Source organism: Rhodamnia argentea, chromosome 5, assembly GCF_020921035.1.
Source record: "Rhodamnia argentea isolate NSW1041297 chromosome 5, ASM2092103v1, whole genome shotgun sequence".
NCBI classification, from domain to species: domain Eukaryota; kingdom Viridiplantae; phylum Streptophyta; class Magnoliopsida; order Myrtales; family Myrtaceae; genus Rhodamnia; species Rhodamnia argentea.
In genome coordinates this window covers 10785583-10806138 of record NC_063154.1, presented here as the reverse complement: position 1 = coordinate 10806138, position 20556 = coordinate 10785583, and the positions used below count along the sequence as shown (strand labels likewise).

At 39.4% G+C, this 20556-nt stretch overlaps 2 protein-coding genes across 2 annotated transcripts; both read right to left on the bottom strand.

Annotated features, from left to right (window-relative positions):
- Positions 1-6670: 6670 nt before the first annotated feature.
- LOC115730697 (monooxygenase 2-like) lies at positions 6671-9259 on the bottom strand. The gene is made up of 5 exons (XM_030661300.2): positions 9048-9259; positions 8871-8933; positions 8279-8456; positions 7939-8167; positions 6671-7331 (listed from the first exon to the last, which is right to left on the bottom strand). The coding sequence occupies exons 1-5, from the start codon at positions 9257-9259 to the stop codon at positions 6811-6813; spliced, it is 1203 nt and encodes a 400-aa protein (XP_030517160.2). The 3' UTR covers positions 6671-6810.
- Positions 9260-16164: 6905 nt separating this feature from the next.
- On the bottom strand, positions 16165-19962 carry LOC115730696 (monooxygenase 2-like). The gene is made up of 5 exons (XM_030661299.2): positions 19656-19962; positions 18455-18517; positions 17329-17506; positions 16991-17225; positions 16165-16811 (listed from the first exon to the last, which is right to left on the bottom strand). Exons 1-5 carry the CDS (start codon positions 19865-19867, stop codon positions 16243-16245), a joined length of 1257 nt encoding a protein of 418 aa, XP_030517159.2. The 5' UTR covers positions 19868-19962; the 3' UTR covers positions 16165-16242.
- Positions 19963-20556: the final 594 nt, after the last annotated feature.

Genomic DNA, 20556 nt, shown 5'->3' with positions numbered 1-20556 from the left:
CAAGCTTTTGAAGGGAACGGTTACTATTTAGCAACAAGGAAGTGATGGGTTATATCCTAAACCAAATAAGAACAATCACATAGAAAATAGAAAAATGATGACACACGAGTTTTACCCAGTTCACCCCTAGAATAGAGCTACATCCTGCAAAGAGATTCCACTATGATTTTAGGTTTACAACCACAATCATTCGTTACAATGATCTTTCATACAAGTATAATATATAGGACTTAAAATGGGCCCAAAGTTCAGGACTATCCGAATCTCTATGATTCCACGACAAACGGGCCAATTTAAAACACAAATCTAAAATTCGATGTTGTTTCGGGGGTGTTGCCCTAGAGCCCCGCCCACTCACAAGCGAGCGGGGTCGCTGTCCACTCACCGAGGAGCAAAACCCTTGCCCATTGTCCGGGCAGCGGGACTCTTGGCATTCCGTGCACGGGGGTTACATGTCATCGGTTCATACTTTGTTTTCCCTAAGCTCATGTGGGCGTGCCTCGTATGAGAAACAAGGGTCCCCGAAATATTCCCCAACTTTAACAGGAAGAAGATCATGGAGCGGTTCACAAACAGCGAGGATAACTTAGATGTAACACTTACGAGAGTTCACATCGGTGAAAATCTAGTTAATCATGTATCATATCAATAGACAAAGATTAATCCTAATATGGAGTCTCTATTCTTGGGAGCAACAAGATTGCTGGAAGATTTGTTTATGTGGGCAAACGAAGCTCTAATGATCTTATTGCAATCTACAATGGCTAAATTGAATATCTTGAAAATCAATCAATGGAAACTTGAAGATTGATATAATAGATTTCTGAAAGGGCTTTAGATTTATCTTGTGTAACCAAGTTCCGGTATCCATGTTATCTCCGTTTTGCAGAAGTAAAATGTTTTCCCGCACTTTACTTGGGTTTCTAATTGATTCAAAATAGATTAGTAACAACTCCTAATTGAATTGATTTCCACGTCAAGTTGATTAAATAAAAAACCCAAAGTTGCTTTTGATATGAGCTTGGGAGAGTCTCTGCATTCATTAGCTTTCGTTTTAGTGTTTCACCTCTAAAAATGTGGCGATAGTCGACAATTACAATACGGCGTATTGGGCGCTAGCATTTTATTGTCTTGTCGTCGAACAAGCCTCTAGCTGTGTCGAAAATCCCCACTTCACTATCTATGGGCAACTTTGGGTGCGCATGATAACACTTCTGCTTCAGAAATCAACTTATGATCAGAAGTTGATTTTTCTACTTCTCCTCAAAAGTAGAAGTTGATTTTTCAACTTCTACTCCAAAAGTTATTTCTGATCAGAGATATTCATTTGATAACGGTTGAAAATTTCTACTTTTAAAACATTATTAACACAAAATATTCCATGAAAAATTATTATTGGCGACCGAAAAATTTCAACTTCATTTTTGAACTTTTTAAATTTCGTTAAAAATAATTTTTATTATTAAAATATTATTTAATTCTTAAAAATAAAAAATTATTATTTATTTTTTACTCCGGCAGCCAGAGACGGCGACTCTGCCACTACGACCAACTGCGGTCGCGGCCTGCGAAGATCAATTGTTGGTGACGATCGCGACAGACGAAGGTTGGCGGTGGGAGGTGGTCGGTGGTTGGCAGAGGCGGCGGTCGGCTGTCGCGACCGGCGGAGGTCGGCGGTGGTTGGCAACCGGGGATGGATGGCGATGGTTGTGGGCGGCGGCCGGCGACGGTCCTCGATCGTAGAGGTTGGCGGATGTGGGTATGATCGAAAAGAGGATGAGAGCGTAATGAAAAAAGGGTGAGACGAGACATACTTCTTGAATTGAAGAAGCTATTTTTTTAAATTCTCAAATTGGGGGTGTTGACACTTGATTTTTAATCTGTTTTTCTTTAGAAAAATTTTCAAAAATCCATAAAAATTCATAAAATTGAAAAATCAATTTTGAAAGCCTTGGCCAAGCTTAAGGATCCATTTTTGAACAAAAAATATTTTTCGGTATTTTTCACAATTTTTTATATTTTTGGTATATTAGAAAAATACCCAAAAATTACAAAAAAAAATAGCATTTTCGGCTTCAAAAATATGGGAAAACATCCAATATTTTTTATTTTAATTCCCTCTTCATTTTGGCCATTGAAAAATTGGAAAATTCAACTTGGGGTCACATGAGTCTTCGCAAATGTGGACCCAAATTGAGCCAAAAAAATCATTTGAGATCTTTCTATTGTTTTTCTTACTTTGAGTTAGTTATGACATTTGATTCTTACACCTTTAATTGCATTTTGGTCCAATCAATTTCAATTTTTGAGCAGGTTACAAATTGGACCTATTTGCATTTCCGATATAATCCGTGATTCTCAATTAGGGTCAAATTAGTGATTTTAAAGGTGAACCCATGCAAAAATGAACATTGACCCATAGGTTTTTCGACATTTTAAACACACTGGTGAGGTCAAATTACCACAGATTAGTCATTAAGGACCCTAATTAGACAGATTTTACATTCAAATTAATCTTGAAACTTAGGGATTTTTTGCGTAAAACTGAACCAATCGGACCCAAACTTGTCATTTTTAGATAATGTTCTTGTTCTGGAGACTAGTGTTGAGGTTCAATTTCACGGAAAAGGGTCACTTTGATGTTGAATTAGGACATACACTTAAAAAAATAATAATAATGAATGAAAAGAGTTGATCAAACCAACGAGTTGACCAAGTCAGCCCAAATGGACGAACAGGAGCCATCTGAAGCTTCTTTCTCGCGCACGTACAGGGAAGAATGAAAGAAAATGGCTTGACCTTGATTATACCCAACAACTTCCAAGGAACTCCAGTGGATATACCACCGCACGAGCGACCTCCCGACAAGGCCAGCTGGCTCCGGCCTGAAGGCAAAATAGAAATGGGCGCCAAAAGTTTGTTACAGGAAGTTCTAAAAGGAGATTAAAACCAGATTGAGGATGGGAGTTCAAGGGGGGCACGGTTTGGCGACTCTTAAGAGATTGAGAATAGAGAGTACGAGTTCTTGAGAGAGAGAGATCCAGGAGGTCGGGCTCATCACCGTCGCAGTACCTCGTGCCGCCGTCATCGCCGGCGAAACCAAGTCAGTCTGCTATATCCCCTGTACACCTGCTCTGTTCTTGCTCTTGGTTCACTAAGCGTTATGAGCCGATTCAATCTTTGATCGAATCAGACCAAAACCAATAGTTCTCGATCATGAAAGTGATGCATATAGTATGATTTGATCGTCGGTTTTGCTGGATATCTCTCATTAATCTTTGAAGAAATGATTTTAGCGATTTTTTGAATCCGCACCATACGTGTTCGATAAAAGGTCTTTGGTCTCGGTTTCAACTCTCAAACTTCGGTCGTGCGACGCCGAGTGTGCTATTCGTGTTTTTATTACTTTAATCGTACCTATGACTGCATCTAAGCCTAGATTTGCCAATTTTTGTGCATCGATCGCTGAGTTTTTCCATGACCAAATCTCTCCCGAAATTTGCCGGACTCGCAAACTGGAACTCACCAATGGACGGTTTTCAAACGCTCAGGATGCACAGGTAAGTTCTTGAAACACCTGTTAATGTTCTTCCTATGCTTAAAGTAGAAAACGAATGGCTGAGTACTCGAGTTCTAGAGCTCACCGGAATCCGCAGATCTGGTCGGAGCTGGTAAGGGCTTTTAGAGGCGACGGACAGGATTTTAAGGCACATATTTGGTTTTAGATCGTCGTTTTGAATAGGATAGGTCAATTTGGTGTCGAAATAAGCTTGTTTAGTTGCTGTTTTGGGTCTCCGGTGAAGTTCCGGCGGACTCGCCGGAGTCACGACACTGTTCATCGTCTTCTCCGGCGAGCTGCTGACCTGGTCAATGCCTATGTGGCGCTGACGTGGTAGCCACGTCAGCAAGTAGTTACAACAGAAATAACAAAAAATCGATCCGACGGTTGAAATAATGCCACATGTCGCGATATCTTTTTTCGGAAAATAAAAAAATGAATTTTCAAATAATTCTGATTTTTTGAAAATAAAAAAAAAGGATTTGGTGATTGCGCGGCCCAGGTTTGGCTGCGTGTCACATTTCTTATAGTTGGATCGATTTTTTTAAACTTCGGATAATAAATAAAAAAATCATTTTCCGAATAAAAATAATACATTTGATCGGACGGTTGTGAATTAGCCACGTCGTCCGATCTTGACCATAGATCTGATCGAAAGATCAAGCGGTCGTGGATTAGCCACGTGGTCTAATCGTGACCATAGATTTTTTCATAGATCGGAGCGTCAAGAACGTGCCACTTGGCGCGCTCTAACCCATAGATCTCAGTTCTAAATCAGAGGGCCGTGAACTAACCACGTGGCCTGATCTTGTCCGTAGATCTCATTTCCTGATCAGAGCATTCAGAATCCGCCACGTGGTAAAATCTGAGGCGCGAATTTTCTTTTGGGCGAGAATTTGGAAAAATTGAATGAAAAATCTCCTTTTTTAAAAATTCGAACGAAAATGTTCGAAGCGACGCCGTTTTGAGGGGATATTGGCCCGGGTGCGGGTCGGGATCTGGTTGACCGGTCTGTTGACCGGGTTGACCCAATCCGACTAGGAATAAATAATAAAAAAATAAAAATCATAGAAAATCCAAAAAAATTAGGAAAAAATTGTAGAAAATTCCTAAAAAATTCTAGAAATTCTCAAAAATTGAGGAATGGCCACAATCAACTGGCCAATCCTATTTTTGAGATTTCTTTTCCCGATCTTTCCAAAATGACATTTCTACTCTTTAGGGGTAATTTGTCTCCAAAAAATTTTAAAAAATTCTAAAAAATGTCAAAAATTAGGAAATTGGTCATTTTAGGTGATCAATCTTATTTTCAACATTTCTCACTCCAAATCTCTTCTGAAATGACGATTTTTCCCTTTCTAGCAAATCGTCAACAAGTTTTCTCAAAATTACGATTTTGTCCCTCATGGGCGAATAACTTCCAAATCACTCCTGACCTCTTCTTATACTTTGAAGGTCCCTTCCCTAAGTTGATAGAGCCATACTAGAAATGCCACGTTGATTTGATGCGATTTATCCGCACGTTATGGATTCTTTGATTTGTGCATTTACTTTGATTGATTGTGATTGCTAGGATAGTCATTCTCATCCGCATGAATTCCTAGATTTAGGATTCGTACCCTACTCATATGCATGAAATCCGAGGTTAGAAAATTCAGTCAACTTAGGTACCAAAAGGGCGTCAACTTAGATAGTTGGCGTAACTAAGTCCCCGATCCCATTTCTCTGGTTCTCGCAGAATCGAATAGAAGCTCCCAACTATTCGATAGGGTTTCCGATCGTACCTTCCATGAAACGATTGGTGGCGACTCCGAGGCATGCACACATAGCACATGTCACTAGACCGTCTTGAAAGGTTGATCCGATTTTATCCTTCGTTGCGATTTGGGTAATGGGCCTTGGGAGAGGCCCGCGTCCAAAGGTCCACACGTAAATGGGCCGGAAGGGCGACCCATTAGCCCTTTTTCCTCGAGGAGGGTCGCGACAGGGGGAAAAACATCTTGAGAAGTGGAAATTCACTTTAGAAGAGGAAATTTCTTTCAGAAGTAAAAATTTTTACCAAACGGATTTACGCCTCAGAAGTTACATTACCAAAAGGATTTCTACTCCGGAAGCACCTCTGGAGCAGAAATCCACTTTCAAAAGTGTTATCATGTGCACCCTTTGTAACCTCAGCTGAGGGTCGTTCCACAGACAAATAACTTTCAAGTCTCTTTAGCTTATGACTCATGGACTAGCCCTATAAATCACGACTACCGTATTGACATCCGCTATTGGGTCGATGAGAAAGGGGAATGACATTATTGCATTCTTATATTAAAAAGTTAATGTTCTCGAATGATTTTCTGAATATAGATGTCAAAATAATGAGAGCGGCCGATGAGGTTAATATCTCCAATAAATTCCTCAACATCTACTTAGATAATGCTAGCCCAAACACACCCTAGTCTGGAGCCTGTTCTAATAGCTAATCCTATTTGCAATGAGATTTTCTTCCATGTGCAATACGTGTGCCGATGCATCACCATTTTTTGTGCATTTAACGCCTTTTCCGTACATAAACTCGCTTTATTTATTGAAAACGTGATTCAAACAGTCTTCCGAATTTTTAACCTCCTAGGTACATGCTACTATGTGATCATGCATGGTTGCTTGCCAAATATGGGTATCCATCAAGCATATTTGTAGGACTATGAAGCCCACTCTGTCTATACATTCAATTCGTGGAAACATGCCCAATGGATCGCTTGAATCACTGATCGAAGCGGGTATATCACGAGGACATACCTTAATTGTCACAGATTAAATGCCTCTTTGCAATCTCGGAAATTCCTTCATGTTGAATGCCAATCAATAGTGAGTTGGGAAAGAGTGTACTTCGTTTTTTGTCTTCTTGAAAGTGGTAGACTAAAACAGGAGGAGAGAGGGCGGTAGTTTTTTATGTCATTTGAAGAACCGTGACTTATCACGTTTGCCCGCATGGGCACACACCGTGAGTCCCACGCACCAACAATATGGAATAAACAACACGCCAAATTGAGATAAACATCTAGATAAGGATGATGGAATGTAAAGTACAAGAAAAGTAAAACACGATGCGATGTTGGGCAAAGAATATTACATGAGCTTGTTATTATGCCACCGGACATGAACCCCTGTGAGCTGCTCAAAACGAACGCATCAATCCAAACTAAGTGTGGATGCAACTTTTGCAAAGTTTAGAATTGAAACAGAAGTCAAAAGAGGAGACGTTAGCAAAGTTTGCCACAATCGTACCTAGTAGCACTTTGGGCTCTAACCAATACAAACTTATAGAATAAGTGTCTTAGGAACCTCATCGACCAACTAGACCCAGCCTGCTGAACCCAACCCGACAAAAAGGATGCCGTGATCAACGCTGCCGCCCTCCACCTCCTCTCCCTCGTGTAACTCTCGAGGGCAGACCCGATATTACGCATCTCGATCTCTCCCCGTTTGGACATCGAGCTTCCGATGTGCCGACCCAACACAACCGCGTCCTCAAGTGCCAAACACCCACCTTGGCCCAAGTCCGGAGTCATGGGGTGCATGGCATCTCCAGCCACCGTGATGTTCGCACGGGTCAGGTTCCCAAGGATGACGTCCCACGGATACCGGAACATCAACGGGGCCCACGTCACGGTGGAAAGGTCCGAGTGGCCGACGATGTCAAGGTACAATGGAGGAAAGTCTTTGGCTAAATGGTCAGCCACTTCTCTTAGTAGTAAATTTGGGTCTCCTCCCATGTCCGCGCCTGAAATGTAGATGTGTCGATAAGTAAAAACTGTTAGACAAAGGTTAAGTTGTTACTAGTTAAGCCTATAAAAATCCAGAGTAAAAAGATGAAAAGCAGCTTTTATACAAGAAAAAATGTTGTAAGTTACATCTATGAAAACATTTCAATTTAACGGGTGATGAGAAAATCTATTCCGAGTAACAATGGTGCGGAGGATGAGACCCACATACAAATTGACGAATGAAAATGACAAAGTGCACTTTCGTTAGTTTAAAGGTTTTTTTCTTGACTTCACAATCCAATCTACGGCTGAATTTATTTCGAAAAAAATGAATGATTTGAAAAGTATTTTTCCAAAAGTGATCACATGTATGGCTCGAAATAACTAGTCAATGAAAAATACTTTCAATACCGATAACAAATTATGTCTAATTATTTGCCTAGACATTAAAAATATATTTTGTTCAATCATAAACGACCATTTTTTGGAATATATTTTTCATGTTACTCATTTTTCGCGAAATAAAATGTGCATAAGTATCACTAATGGCACTCTTACACGAGAAGTGTCAGTCCTAAGAAAAAAGTATACACTTAGCAAATAGAAAAGGGAATGTACCAATACCTTTTGGAGGAGCTTTGCAACCAAAGAACCAGTAGATATCCTTACTGTTGAGAGGCATAAAACCAGCCCTCTTTGAGACATCCACGAATTGTTGAGCTTCATGGTTCAGCCCATGGCCTTCTGGGTACACGGCCAGCCCGCGAATAGCAGCCCGGCCCGAATCAACCGGTGAGCTGAGCCCTAACCAACGTGCTATCCTGGAATGCACCCCATCACATCCGATAACAACCTACATTTACATGGCACACATTTTTCATAATGAAATCATTAACCAAGTGTTGGAGTAGTGTTATTGCCGTGGCAATTAGAAAGCGCTTTTAATTACGAGAAGTTATTATACCTTAGATTTGATCACAGTTCCATCTTCAAGCGCGAGGATGCAAATGGATGAGCCTTGTTCCACTTGGGTTTCAACGGAAGTGAGCTTTGAAGAGAAACGGATGGTATTGGGAGGCAATTCCTCTGCCAAGACCTCCAATAAGACTTTTCGGTGCACCAATCTTTGTTCATCTCCACTCCTAAGAATAGTGGAAATTCTTAAACTTAGCATTACACAAATAGACTTTAATTCTTTCATTTACCTACAACAATGTTATTATTTGCCTTATCTACTAAAAAAAAAAAAAAAACTTAGTTGCTTAAACCATTATAAATGCACTTGCAACTTTTTATACACACAAACAAGAAATCCATTGGATGAAAAACAATTTTAGGGTTTTGTGAAAACTCATTGATCTTTGCGGATGTTCATGACTTAACGTAGGATTTTTGCAGAACCCCAAAATTGTGTTTCATCGGATGTGCTTCACCTAAAGTAATAACGCATCCAATGTTGCTTTTGGCAAAAGAAAAAGGAATGAAAGAGACACATACGACCAATCAAAAATAGACATTGCATTGAACGAAATTAAGAATTTTCAGAGTTACAGTACCCTTTGCTTGCATCATAACGCACTTCCTGAATGGCTTTGGTCTTCACATCCGTTACGTAAACCCTAATGCACGAGCAAAAAATTAATTATGGAACGTTTGATCTGATAAGAATTTAATTAAGTAAAAGAAACTTGAAGATAGGTTACAATAACTACGTGAGAAAGATAAAACCTTACTTGAAAAGAGGTTCGTAAATCGAGATGAGCTTATCTGAAACTCCGAGCGCGTCGAGGGCGTGCCAGGCATTGGGGAAGAGGCCTAGGGCTGCGCCAGTGGCTCTCAGCCCCTCCGTTCTCTCAAGCACCAGTGCTCGCACACCGACCTTCTTCAGGGCCACTGCGGTCGCTAGCCCCGCGATGCCGGCTCCGACTATCACAACCTCCTCCATTTGAAAAGCAACTCTTGACTTTTACGATTTTACTATGGTGTTGATCTATTTGAGCTATTTCAGAGTGACAAATTGTGTTTCTTTTTATAGCTGTTGTGGGCAGTCGTGTACGTCTAATGACGTGCTCTATTTGATTTCTCCTTTGACCTGATACGTAAGCTGCAAGAATAAAAGTTTCACGTGTTCCGGAAACTAACACATGACAAAATATCTCTTAGCTGGAGATGTAGACCTTGTTTAATAAAATGTTAAATGCAAAGTATCTGGTCAAAAGTTGAATAAGTGGGCCGCCCTTGACTTTTCTTTTAGAGGGACTACGACGAAGCAACGCAAGGAAAAAGAAGGGACATGATCGTTGCAAAATAAAGCACAAAAGAATAGTCGCAATTGTGGTGAGCAGTTTCAGGTTTTACCATAGACTTAGGGCCTACTTTATCGAGACTGGTTTTTAATTTTTAAAATCCGGAACCTACAATGTATAAAAGAGTAAACTAAAAACACGTGTAAAAGTGTAGAGATTAGCTAATCTGGGGCTTTCAAAGTTTATAGTATGTTGGATTCTCTTACAATAAAATATACGTATGTGTTAGAGGTGGATTCTAACTAGTACATATCTTCCACCAGCACCAAAGCAAGTTTAAAAATAATCATAGTGAGAGAGAACATATTATATAACATTAGTAATGAATTGATGTTCCGAATTCTGAGAGTTTGATACTGCTAGTATAAAGTTGGTGAAAAGATCCATAGATACTATTAGCTTTAAGGGAGAAAATGTCAAAAAAGTCCTAAACATTTTGCACTTTTACTAATTCAGTCCTAAACCTTTTAAATTTGTCAATTCAATCCTAAACATTTTCACCTTCCGCCAATTTAGTCCTATTGGTTGAAAATCGCTTATGTAGACGACGACCATCTTGTGTGGCATTGCTAACGCTCACGTGAATAATTTCTTATTGTATATTCATTTCTTCAAATATTTTTTCCTTTTTTCCTTTTTCTATATTTTTCCTTTTCTTTTTACCCTCCCTCACCCGACCTTATCCTCCACTGGCCTCAAGCCAAGGCTGGTTAGGACCACCCTCGCCAGCCCTTGACGAGGGTCGCCCTCACCCGGGAGGACGTGGGCAACTGTCGCGTGAGGCTAGCGGAGATTGAGGCCGGGTGAGGGAGGGAAAAAAAAGGAAAATAAAAAAATAATATTCAAAATATTCAAAAAATTATTAAAATATTAATAAAATTATCCACATCAGCTCCGGCGGCACCTTGTAGGATGGCTAGCATCCACATCAGCAGCTTCCGACTAACGGGACTTAATTGGCAAAAGGTGAAAATATTTATGATTGAATTGACAAATTTAAAAAGTTTAGGATTGAATTGGCAAAAGTGCAAAATGTTTAAGATTTTTTTATAATTTTCTTAGTTTTAATGTTACTGTTGAGAATAATACGGAAACGTGAATTGGAGATTTTTCTCTATATTTTGATATACCATAATAAAGATTATATCAGCCTATTCATAGGCTTTATGAGATCACTGGAGAAGGAAATAGATATCAATCAATATATGCAAAATCAAAGGGAGATATACGTGCAATCTTGGGAGATATATAGAATCAACAAAATTATCAAATATCTCTAACTTAGGAAATTATCCTAGATAAATACTAATTTTCTCTAACACCCCTCCTCAAACTTAAGTGACTACTCCGACCAAAAAAAAAAAAACTTAAGTGACTACAAGTCAGCTTGAGTTTGAAATAAAATGTAACAATGCCACAAAATCTTCTTTCTCAATGAAATCAGCACTCAATGACAAGGGTGGATCTGCAGTGAGGAGGCACTTGGCTATGCATGAGACGACATCCGACAGGTGTCATGTTGAATCTTCCAAATCTAGCTGTCCGAGGTAGCAAGTCGAATGGGGGTATTTTACTTCTCAAAACGACACGCAAAAGGTTGAGAATTTTGAGGGAAATAGAAAGTAGCCAATGTGGTTGGTGTGTGAAATAGCAACTAAGCGATGTGACCCGCACATCTCATAGTATTAAGCGACCTATACGGCTAGCTTGGAAAATAGTTATTGAGCAATGTAGCCCGTGTGACTTGCATCGAAAGAAAACCACATTCTGGAAAAGGCTCGATTTGGTAACACATCGATGACATTGTCACGCAACCACCATGGTACTTACTCAAATGGTCATGAGGCACTCAGTGACCATTGTCGAGTGGTGGGAATTTAGTGTGCTATGAGGTGCACAGTCCGAAGTGCACTCGGTACACTATGGTTACCTTAGAAAAAAAGGCTATAAATCAAGTTGAGAATAATGCGAAAACATAAATTGGAGAATTTTCTCTACATTTCCATATACCATAATAAAGATTACATCAGCCTATTTATAAACTTTATGATATCAATAGAGAAGGGAATACATATCAATGAAGATAGGCACAATCAAAGAGAGATATACGTGTAATCTTAAGAGATATATAGAATCAATATAATTATCATACATCTCTAAATTTGGATATATCCTACATAAATCCTAAGTATCTATAATGGTTACCTTGGTTCAATCGGTTCTCTAGTTTCCAATTCGGTTCTCCGTTTCCCGGTTCGACTCTTTGATTCTCCAGTTCGGATTGGTTCCTACCTAGGAACAGGACTATCGCGACCCATCTCAATCCCTACATATCGAGTGGTGGGTTAGTGGATTGCCAAGCCTTAAAGACAGGCTTTGGCTCGGGCTCCCCAAGCCCATATCAAATTGCGATGGGAAAATATCGGATTTGATCTTTATATGATCGGTGACATGTATATTTGTACATACATTGGAGTCGCCATTAATCTTTGAGGAAGGTAGATAGAAAATCTTATTGAGCGACTGGGAGAAATTGTTCGGTTCTATTCAACTAGAGATTTTAGGTTCAGAGACTTGCTTACGCTAATTAGCTAATTAGAACCCTTTTGGTACCTAAGCGATTAATGTTTCCAAAGTGATGACACATGCTGCTTATCATTCAAAGCCTATCAAGTATGAAACTAGTGCTAGATGATCATGCATAATGGTTTTCTGTCATTTTCGTGCAATTACCTTCTTAATTCTTACCCTAGCATTTAGGAAAAGAAATTACAGGCAATTGATCAAAATACAGCGTCATAATTAAACAACCAAGTATTTAAAGCAGCTATTTACTAACTAGAAAGTAAACATGCAAGCCAATCACTATAGGTTACAATTCCAAATAATCGAACCCAAGACATGATCGATTGTACAACAAATCAGACTAGAATGGGCATCGATCATCCTCTATTGCAAAATAAAGACCTAAAAATATTAATTAGGCTAAAAATGCAGTAGAATTTTTTTAAAAAAAATTTTGCAGAATTTTCCCAATTTTTTAGAATTTTTATAATTTTTAAAACATTTTTTTAAAAGGAAACAGGCGAAATAGCACCATTTCGTCCACTTTCTCTCTTTGGGGCATTTGATCGAACGCCTGGTTGGCAGCTTGGGCACGTAATTAGACCATGGAGGCATTTTCATGGTCCTCCAACTCGGGCCTCGAGCACAACTAGCGTAAAGACCGCAAATATATGCAAGAAATGATATTAACCAAGAAAAAGCAATTAAAACAGATAAAATCACAACGAAAGTCCGCCTCAAAATTGCAGGTCCGAGCTTTTTTTTTTTAAGAAAATGAGGTTGAAAACCAGCCCTCGGAAGCATTTCCACGGTCCCTCATCTCGCATCTTGAGAGCAACCGACAGCAAAATCGCACATATGCGTGTACTCATTCATACTGTGAATAACATTAGCTAAGAAATAACAACCGAAACGAACAAAATCTGCCTCAAAGTCGCAAGTCCGAGTTGTTTTGAAGAGTTAGGCTTGAACCCAGGTCGGGTGAACTTGTTGCCCGCCCTGATTCAAGCCCCGATACTTCACACAAGTACATCATACAAGAAAAATCACTCATGCCAAATGAAAGTATGTAACGCAAAGTTTCAAAAACATTCAACGGTTCGGAAAATGGTTAGACGCTCGCATAACAAACACATCAAGAAGTAGCCTCCATTCAAGACCCATACTCTGAAAATGCAAGACTTGGCTGCTCGTGAAGGGTGAAAAACCCACCTATTCGAAGCTCACGCGGATAGATGATGGCAATGAGGCGGTGGGATATGGTAGAGAGAGCTCCCTCAAGGTTTCTCAAAGGCTCTTTCACTCCCGAACTCACTTAACTCACGACACGAACTCCTCCATTTTCCTTCATGACCAGCTTTTTTCTAGTTTTTTTTTTTTTTAACTTGGTTTTTTTGAGTTTATTCGAACACCAGCCCTCTTGGCTCTCTCTCTCTAGGATCTGTTCTTGAACAAAGAGATAACTGGAATTTGCCATCATCCATCCGCGTGAGCTTCGAATAGGTGGGTTTTTAGATTCACTCTTGCTAACCATAGCCGTAATGATTCAGAATTTGTGCCTTCAAATGTCCCGCTTAGGGAGATAACTGGACCTTGGAATTTTTTTTATGAGAATTAGGTGAGTTTCTTACATTTAAGATGAATATAATATTGTTGTAACAAATCTTATAGCAATTTATCAGGATTGTTATGGTGCAGAATCTTCTACAAATCAGTTGTTTATAACACACAAGCAAAGTATCCACGAACTAATCACATAGAAAATTTTCCCTTATTTTAGTATCCAGTTTCTATGTAAATAAAATTATTATCTTTATGCTTATCTCCTATCATGACCATAGATGAAGATACCTCTCAACTTATACTATACCAAGCGTCAATAAAATTGGTGTGCTTCATTCATTCAATTCCCTATTTGTCATTATGGCATCAAAGTCAAGTCCTACCCCCGGCATATTTCACATGTGTATCTCCCATGTTCGTCAAATTTCATGTGTCATTTGTAATTTGACTTGCACATGAAAGTGGGTATTGAAATATGTAACATCGCTTGATTGTGGGATTCATATGTTATATATGTGTGTGTGTGTGTGTGTGTGTGTGTGTGTGTGTGTGTGTGTGTGATCTCTCTTTGCTTATTATTAAACCTATCTTGCATATGCACTTGATTACGTCTTTTTCATGAAAGACCTCGGCACTCATTATTATCTTTGGGCATTGAAATCAATCGCATCACCAAGGGAATCTCTCTCTCACAATGAAAAAATGCCTCCGATCTTTTGAGTTGAGCAAACATAGCACAATGCAAGTTGATTGCTACTCCCACAACTATTAAGCAGCTAAACACTCAAGCACGATGATAAGTCTTAAGCTGATCCATCTTATTTTCGAAGCATTGGTTGTGCTCTTCAATACCTTACTCTTACTCGCCGGATCTTTTGCTTGCGGCCAACATTGTTTACCAATATATGCATGTGCTAGCTGTTGCTCATTATTAGATGGAAAAATGGAAAAACATATTTTTCAATATGTTTGCGATACTTTACACACTAGCCTTTTCATTTTTATTATAGCTTTCTCCATTTATTTAGCTATGTTAATGCAGACTGAGTTGGGTACAAACTAGCCCAATATTTTACCACTAGGTATTGTATTTTTCTCGGCTCAAAATGTATTTAATGGTATGCCAAGAAATAAGTCATTGTGGCTCGCTCCACATTTGAAGCTAAATATCAAGCTCTTGCTTCAAAAGATGTTGAACTCATTCATGCATACTACATAACATCAGGAAATACCAACCTCGACCTTAGTTACTTTTCTCGGACAATATCTCAACATTGCATCTCACAACTAATCTCGTTTTTCATGGTCGAACAAAGTACATTGAGATCTCTTATCATTTCATTAAGAAAAACAAGGTTGCTCTCCATGCTATTGCGATCAAGGATAAGAACATCACAAGTGTCATAAGTTTCATACGCCGCTCAATTGAGTGCCATAACTTTTTTTTCGATCACATGAGTGCTATAACTTATGTACCGCTCACTTAAGTGTCATATCTTTTTTTTTTAATCACTTGAGTGCTATATAATTTTTCAATCGGTCACTTAATTGTCATAATTTTTTTTAAAAACATTTACCACAAGTTCTATGCCACATCGGATTTACGGCACTTTAGTGAATGTTTTTAAAAAATAATTGGCACTTAAGTAATCAATTGAAAGTTATGGCTCTTAAGTGGACATTTTTAGAAATTATGACACTTAGGTGGTCGAAAAAAAAACTATGGCACTCAAGTGAACCCCGTACAAAAGTTATTGCACTTGTGCTGTACTTATCTCGCTACACTTATCATTGTTCTGGTCCTCCCCACTAATCGGTTTGAAGGAGGCTATTGAGGTAATGTTGAGATGTTGTCATTCACATAACTTAGGCTGGAATCACTGCGGCTATTGGTACCAGATTTACCTGAAGACACTAAAATCAAGACTAAACCGAACCTGAGCAAGGGTCTAACATAATGCCTAAAATCGATTTCAAGGTCCAAATCTGACATTCAAGACATTTGATACAAAATAGGACAACTAAGAGACAATTTTAGCACTAATGGACACCATATATCATCATGAACATCAATTTAATAGCCTAACTGAGCAAAGGATTGACTTAGATTTTCAAGAGGGGAGACACGGCCAGCATGAATTACACCCCAACAGTTCCAATACTCTAGGCCTTAAATGATCATCGCAACTGCAGATTTTTTCGTTAGTCTTTTGCCCTTCGGTTTTTGCTTACATCCAATGGACTTAACTTGAGTTTCCTCTCCTCCTTGGTGCTGGAGAATTGTCCTTTTGTTTCTGTTCATGCCTGCTATTGCAGCTGGAGAAGTCCAGTCGCCCACTCCAACTACGACCGGTTATGGCTAAGCTGATTTCCCTCCAGTTCCGATCCAATGCTTAATTCAAATAACATGAACTTTTCTACTATAAATTGCAATAAACTTCATCATCGTCTGTCAGACAATATAGTAGACCATTACCCATTTGCAACTCGGTAATTAGATGGAGCTTTCGGACTCACATGAAGGCAAAGAGGAGACACTAGGGAGCTTCCCACAATCATATTGGGCGACACTGCTTACTACTCTAGCCAAGAGGAGCCCGTAGAACAAAACATCTCTTATGAACCTCATTAATCGACTAGACCCATCTTGTTGCACCCATCCCGCCAAGTACGATGCCGTTATCAGAGTCGCTGCCCTCAATCTCCTCTCCTTCGCGTACCTCTCTATAGCAAATCCAACATCTCGGGCCACGAGTTCACCGTGCTTGGAAATCGAGCCCCCGATGTGCCGGCCCAATACCACCGCGTCCTCAAGCGCCGAGCATCCACCCTGGCCCAAGTCTGGAGTCATCGGGTGCATAGCGTCTCCAGCCACAGTGATGTTCGATTGGGCTAGGTTTCCGAATAGGATGTCCCAAGGGTATCGGAACATCAACGGGGCCCATGTCAAACTCGAAAGATCGGAGCGCTTTACAACGTCGAGGTATACCGGCGGGAAGTCCTTTGCCAAATTTTCCATCACCTCCCTTTGGATCATTTGCGGATCTGCTCCTTTTTCCATACCTTCAGAATTGAAACATTAGAGATTAATGAGGATTAGTAAGGTATTATCACATATAAATTGATCTCCGAATTTATGAATTAATTCTTCATAACTATTTCTTTTTTGTTCACTAAAACCAATAAATCCAAAACGATTGAACGGAAGATAAAATGTGTGTGTGTGTATATATAAAACATACCTCTAGGAGGACTCTTCCCCGCAAAGAACCAGTACACTTCCTTATCATTGAGAGTCAAAAAACCTGCCCTCTTGCCCACATCTACAAATTGTTCAATCCCGCGGCTTCGGTCATATCCGTGACCCTTTGGGAACACGGTCAACCCACGCACCGCCGACCGGCCCGAATAGACCGGCGGGCGAAGTCCGAGCCAGTGGGCTACGATCGAGTGAACACCGTCACATCCTATAACAACCTACACGTACAATAATTACTAATTATCGCTGGGATAAATCAAAATAGGTAAGTTACCACAACTTATTTGATTTCAAATGAAGTTACTTGAGAACTATAGAGACCTTAGACTTTATGATGGACCCATCTTCAAGCGTGACGATACAAATGGGTGAGTGTCGTTCTTCTTGGGTTTCGATGGAAGTTATCTTGGAAGAGAACCGAATGCTATTTGGAGGAAGCTCCTCTGCCAGAACTTCCAGCAAGACTTTTCGGTGAACCGCTCTTGGTTGGGCTCCAATCCTGCTCAATTCCGAAGGCACGGTTCTGCATCCTTAGCATACAAACACATGCACAAAATACACCATTGTTGCGAAAAACAAGCGGTTGAACTATAAGATGAACAGAAAACGAAAATAGATCGGATATCGAATTTACATGGATCGGTCGGTGGGACCTACTCCATACGAAGGGCAGCATAAGATCCACTACAGATCAAGCGATACAACAAAAATTGTATTAACAATTGAATTATGTAAACACTCTTAATGGTTTCCCAGCTTCCTACATAATGTTTAATCCTCAAAAATTCCTTGCGAAATACCGTCTCAATGCACAAATGTATTCAGAGAATCTTACCACACGTTTTATGGGCTTGAACACCAAAAGTTCCTCTTGGATACTCTTCATGAAGAAGAAAATTATAATAACACTTTAATTACGTATTTTCCAGCTTCCTACATAGTATTTAACCCTCAAATTCCTCGCGAAATAACATCTCAAGAAAGGTATTCACAAAATCTTACCACATTTTTTATGGACTTGAACACCAAAAGTTCCTGAAGAAGACCCACATCTTATATACAAAATAATTGGACGAAAAAAAAAAGGAAATCCCTTGTAGGAAACCTACTTAAATTAGGACGTCTATTTGGTACAAACCTCAAAATCGAGACATATCTTCAACAACATAGTCGGATAAAATTGCCCGATTCTATATAAAAAAGGGAGTATTAAATAATCAAACTTCATTAATGATGATATTCTTAAAAGATTAGCTGTAAAAATAGAGACTATTTGCCCCCTTCCTGGTATATTTCTGACGGTCATTCATATCATTCTGTACGAAATAAAACCTACAGTACAGGATTACAAGAAATTAATTGATCTAAAAGGTTAAACAGTAAATTAAGGAAACAAGAGATGATGAAAAAGGTAGATAGAAAACATGAAAAGGAATTTGAGATTCACCGGTTATTTGGAGGATAACGCACATCTTGAATCGATTTAGTCTTGACATCAGTGATGTATCCCCTGAACAGAAGTACGTGAATAATCAGAATGTTCTAATAAGAAACTATTTTTCTCGTAATTATAAAAGAACTGATTCAAGAAGTTCCTGAAACCTAAAATCAATTTAACGAAGTACAAAACCAACGTAGGGCTAATATATCTACTCAGTATATTTTGCTTGAGTAGCCTATTGTTCTTTCTCACTGACATAGCACATTTTCCCTTCGTCTGATGAATGAGAAGGGTAAATTTCACGGTGCATTTTACGACAAGCCACTGTATTATGCTTTTATTTACGAAATGCACTCAAATTGCATTTTTTTCTCTCCCGTAAATGATGAATTATAACAACTTTTTGATCCATTTTTAATCTATTGTAAATATAATTTGGGGACACAGTGCCTTGCCAGAGACGTGGTATGACACGCAGGAAAACAACATCGTATTTCGACGGAAAGTTAGTTGAGTCATTTGAACGTACATCATGTGAAAAGAATTTGTTGAGCCAGTGAGGGACGCAATGCACCGGCCACATTCCGGTACTGCGGCTCTCCGCAGATCTGGGTGAGCGAGGCCGCAAACCCTTGTGGTGCTCGTCGAGGGCATCGCGACCCTTGCCTGAGCCAGTGAGGGCTGCGATGCCGTCCCCCAATGCTAGCCAGGGTCGTTGGCCACAATCACAGCCACTAAAAAGGAAAACGAAAAAGCTGACAAAATCTTTAAAAACGGTAATAATTATCCATGTCGACAAGGGTTATGCCACCTGCCGATGTCCATATAAGTAATTTTTGTCCAAATTGACCCAGTTTAGGTTTAAATTAGCTAAATCAAAATATTTAGGGCTGAATTGACCTTCACACAACAATTTTATTACTTTTTTTGGTAATTATCCCCACTAATTCATCATCCATCAAGAATTGCTTTAAATTGAAAAGGACCAAAGCAAGGGTCGGCTTCCACTCAATTTGAGTGGTGTCATCCTCCATTGGGTTCTTCTGCTTCGAGAAATCAAACAATCGCATTTGAAAAAGCCAGAAATTATATTCATCCATGTCCAGTAATAACAGAGAAATCACTCGTTTAACTCTCGATCTGAGCATGATTGTTGAAGTAAACATGGGGATCAGGTTTTAAATGCTTCAGCAAACAAGGATCTCACCTCTCGAAAGGCGCATAAAGGGCTGTGAGCTTGTCCGAGACCCCGAGCGCGTCGAGCGCGACCCACGCGTTAGGGAAGAGACCGAGAGCTGTGCCAGTGGCTCGCAGATCCTTCGATTTCTCGAGGACGAGGGCCCGGACGCCGACCTTCTTGAGGGCCACCGCCGTCGCCAGCCCCGCGATGCCGGCACCCACAATCACCACCTCCTCCATGGACAATCGTCTTCTACTTCGAGCTGGTGTAGTGAAGGTGGCGTGCGCGTGTGTTTTTGGTTTTGCGCTGAGATAAGGAGACTTTATCGTGCGGTCGCTTTTTATCGAGTGCGCACGTTTGCTACCGAAGCCTCATTGGAAGAAAATTACGGCCGCAGAATGGAGGAGCAATGATTGAACGCAACGTGACAATCTCTAGGAAGGAGCCAAACTTGAGGCAAGGTCCATTTATTTCACGTCAAAAAAATCATTTTAAAAATATTTTTTTAAGAATAATAACTTATATCATTTAAAATTATCTAATAAAATATAATTTCGTTATGGATAATAATTTATGTCTCAATATTTCGTGGATAGTGAAATTTTTTTCTTTCACTTATTTTTATGAGAGATATAAGCAATTATTTTTATGAGGTATATTTCAGATCATTCATTTTTCATAAAATTAAATTGATTTTCTAATTTTGGTTTCCTTTTTATATTTTGGACAACATTTCTGTTTTGCGAACTTAAAATTTCCACAGAGAATAAAGATTTTACAAATTCATTTGGTTTTCCAAATTTAATGAGCATCTTTTAATTAATGAAGATCGACCAAATGTGTTTTCAGTGTTATTTTGGTTTTAAAATGGTGAAAGGCCGAGAATTAACCTATTTTTTTATGCGGAATTGGTCGTTCGCTTTTGCTT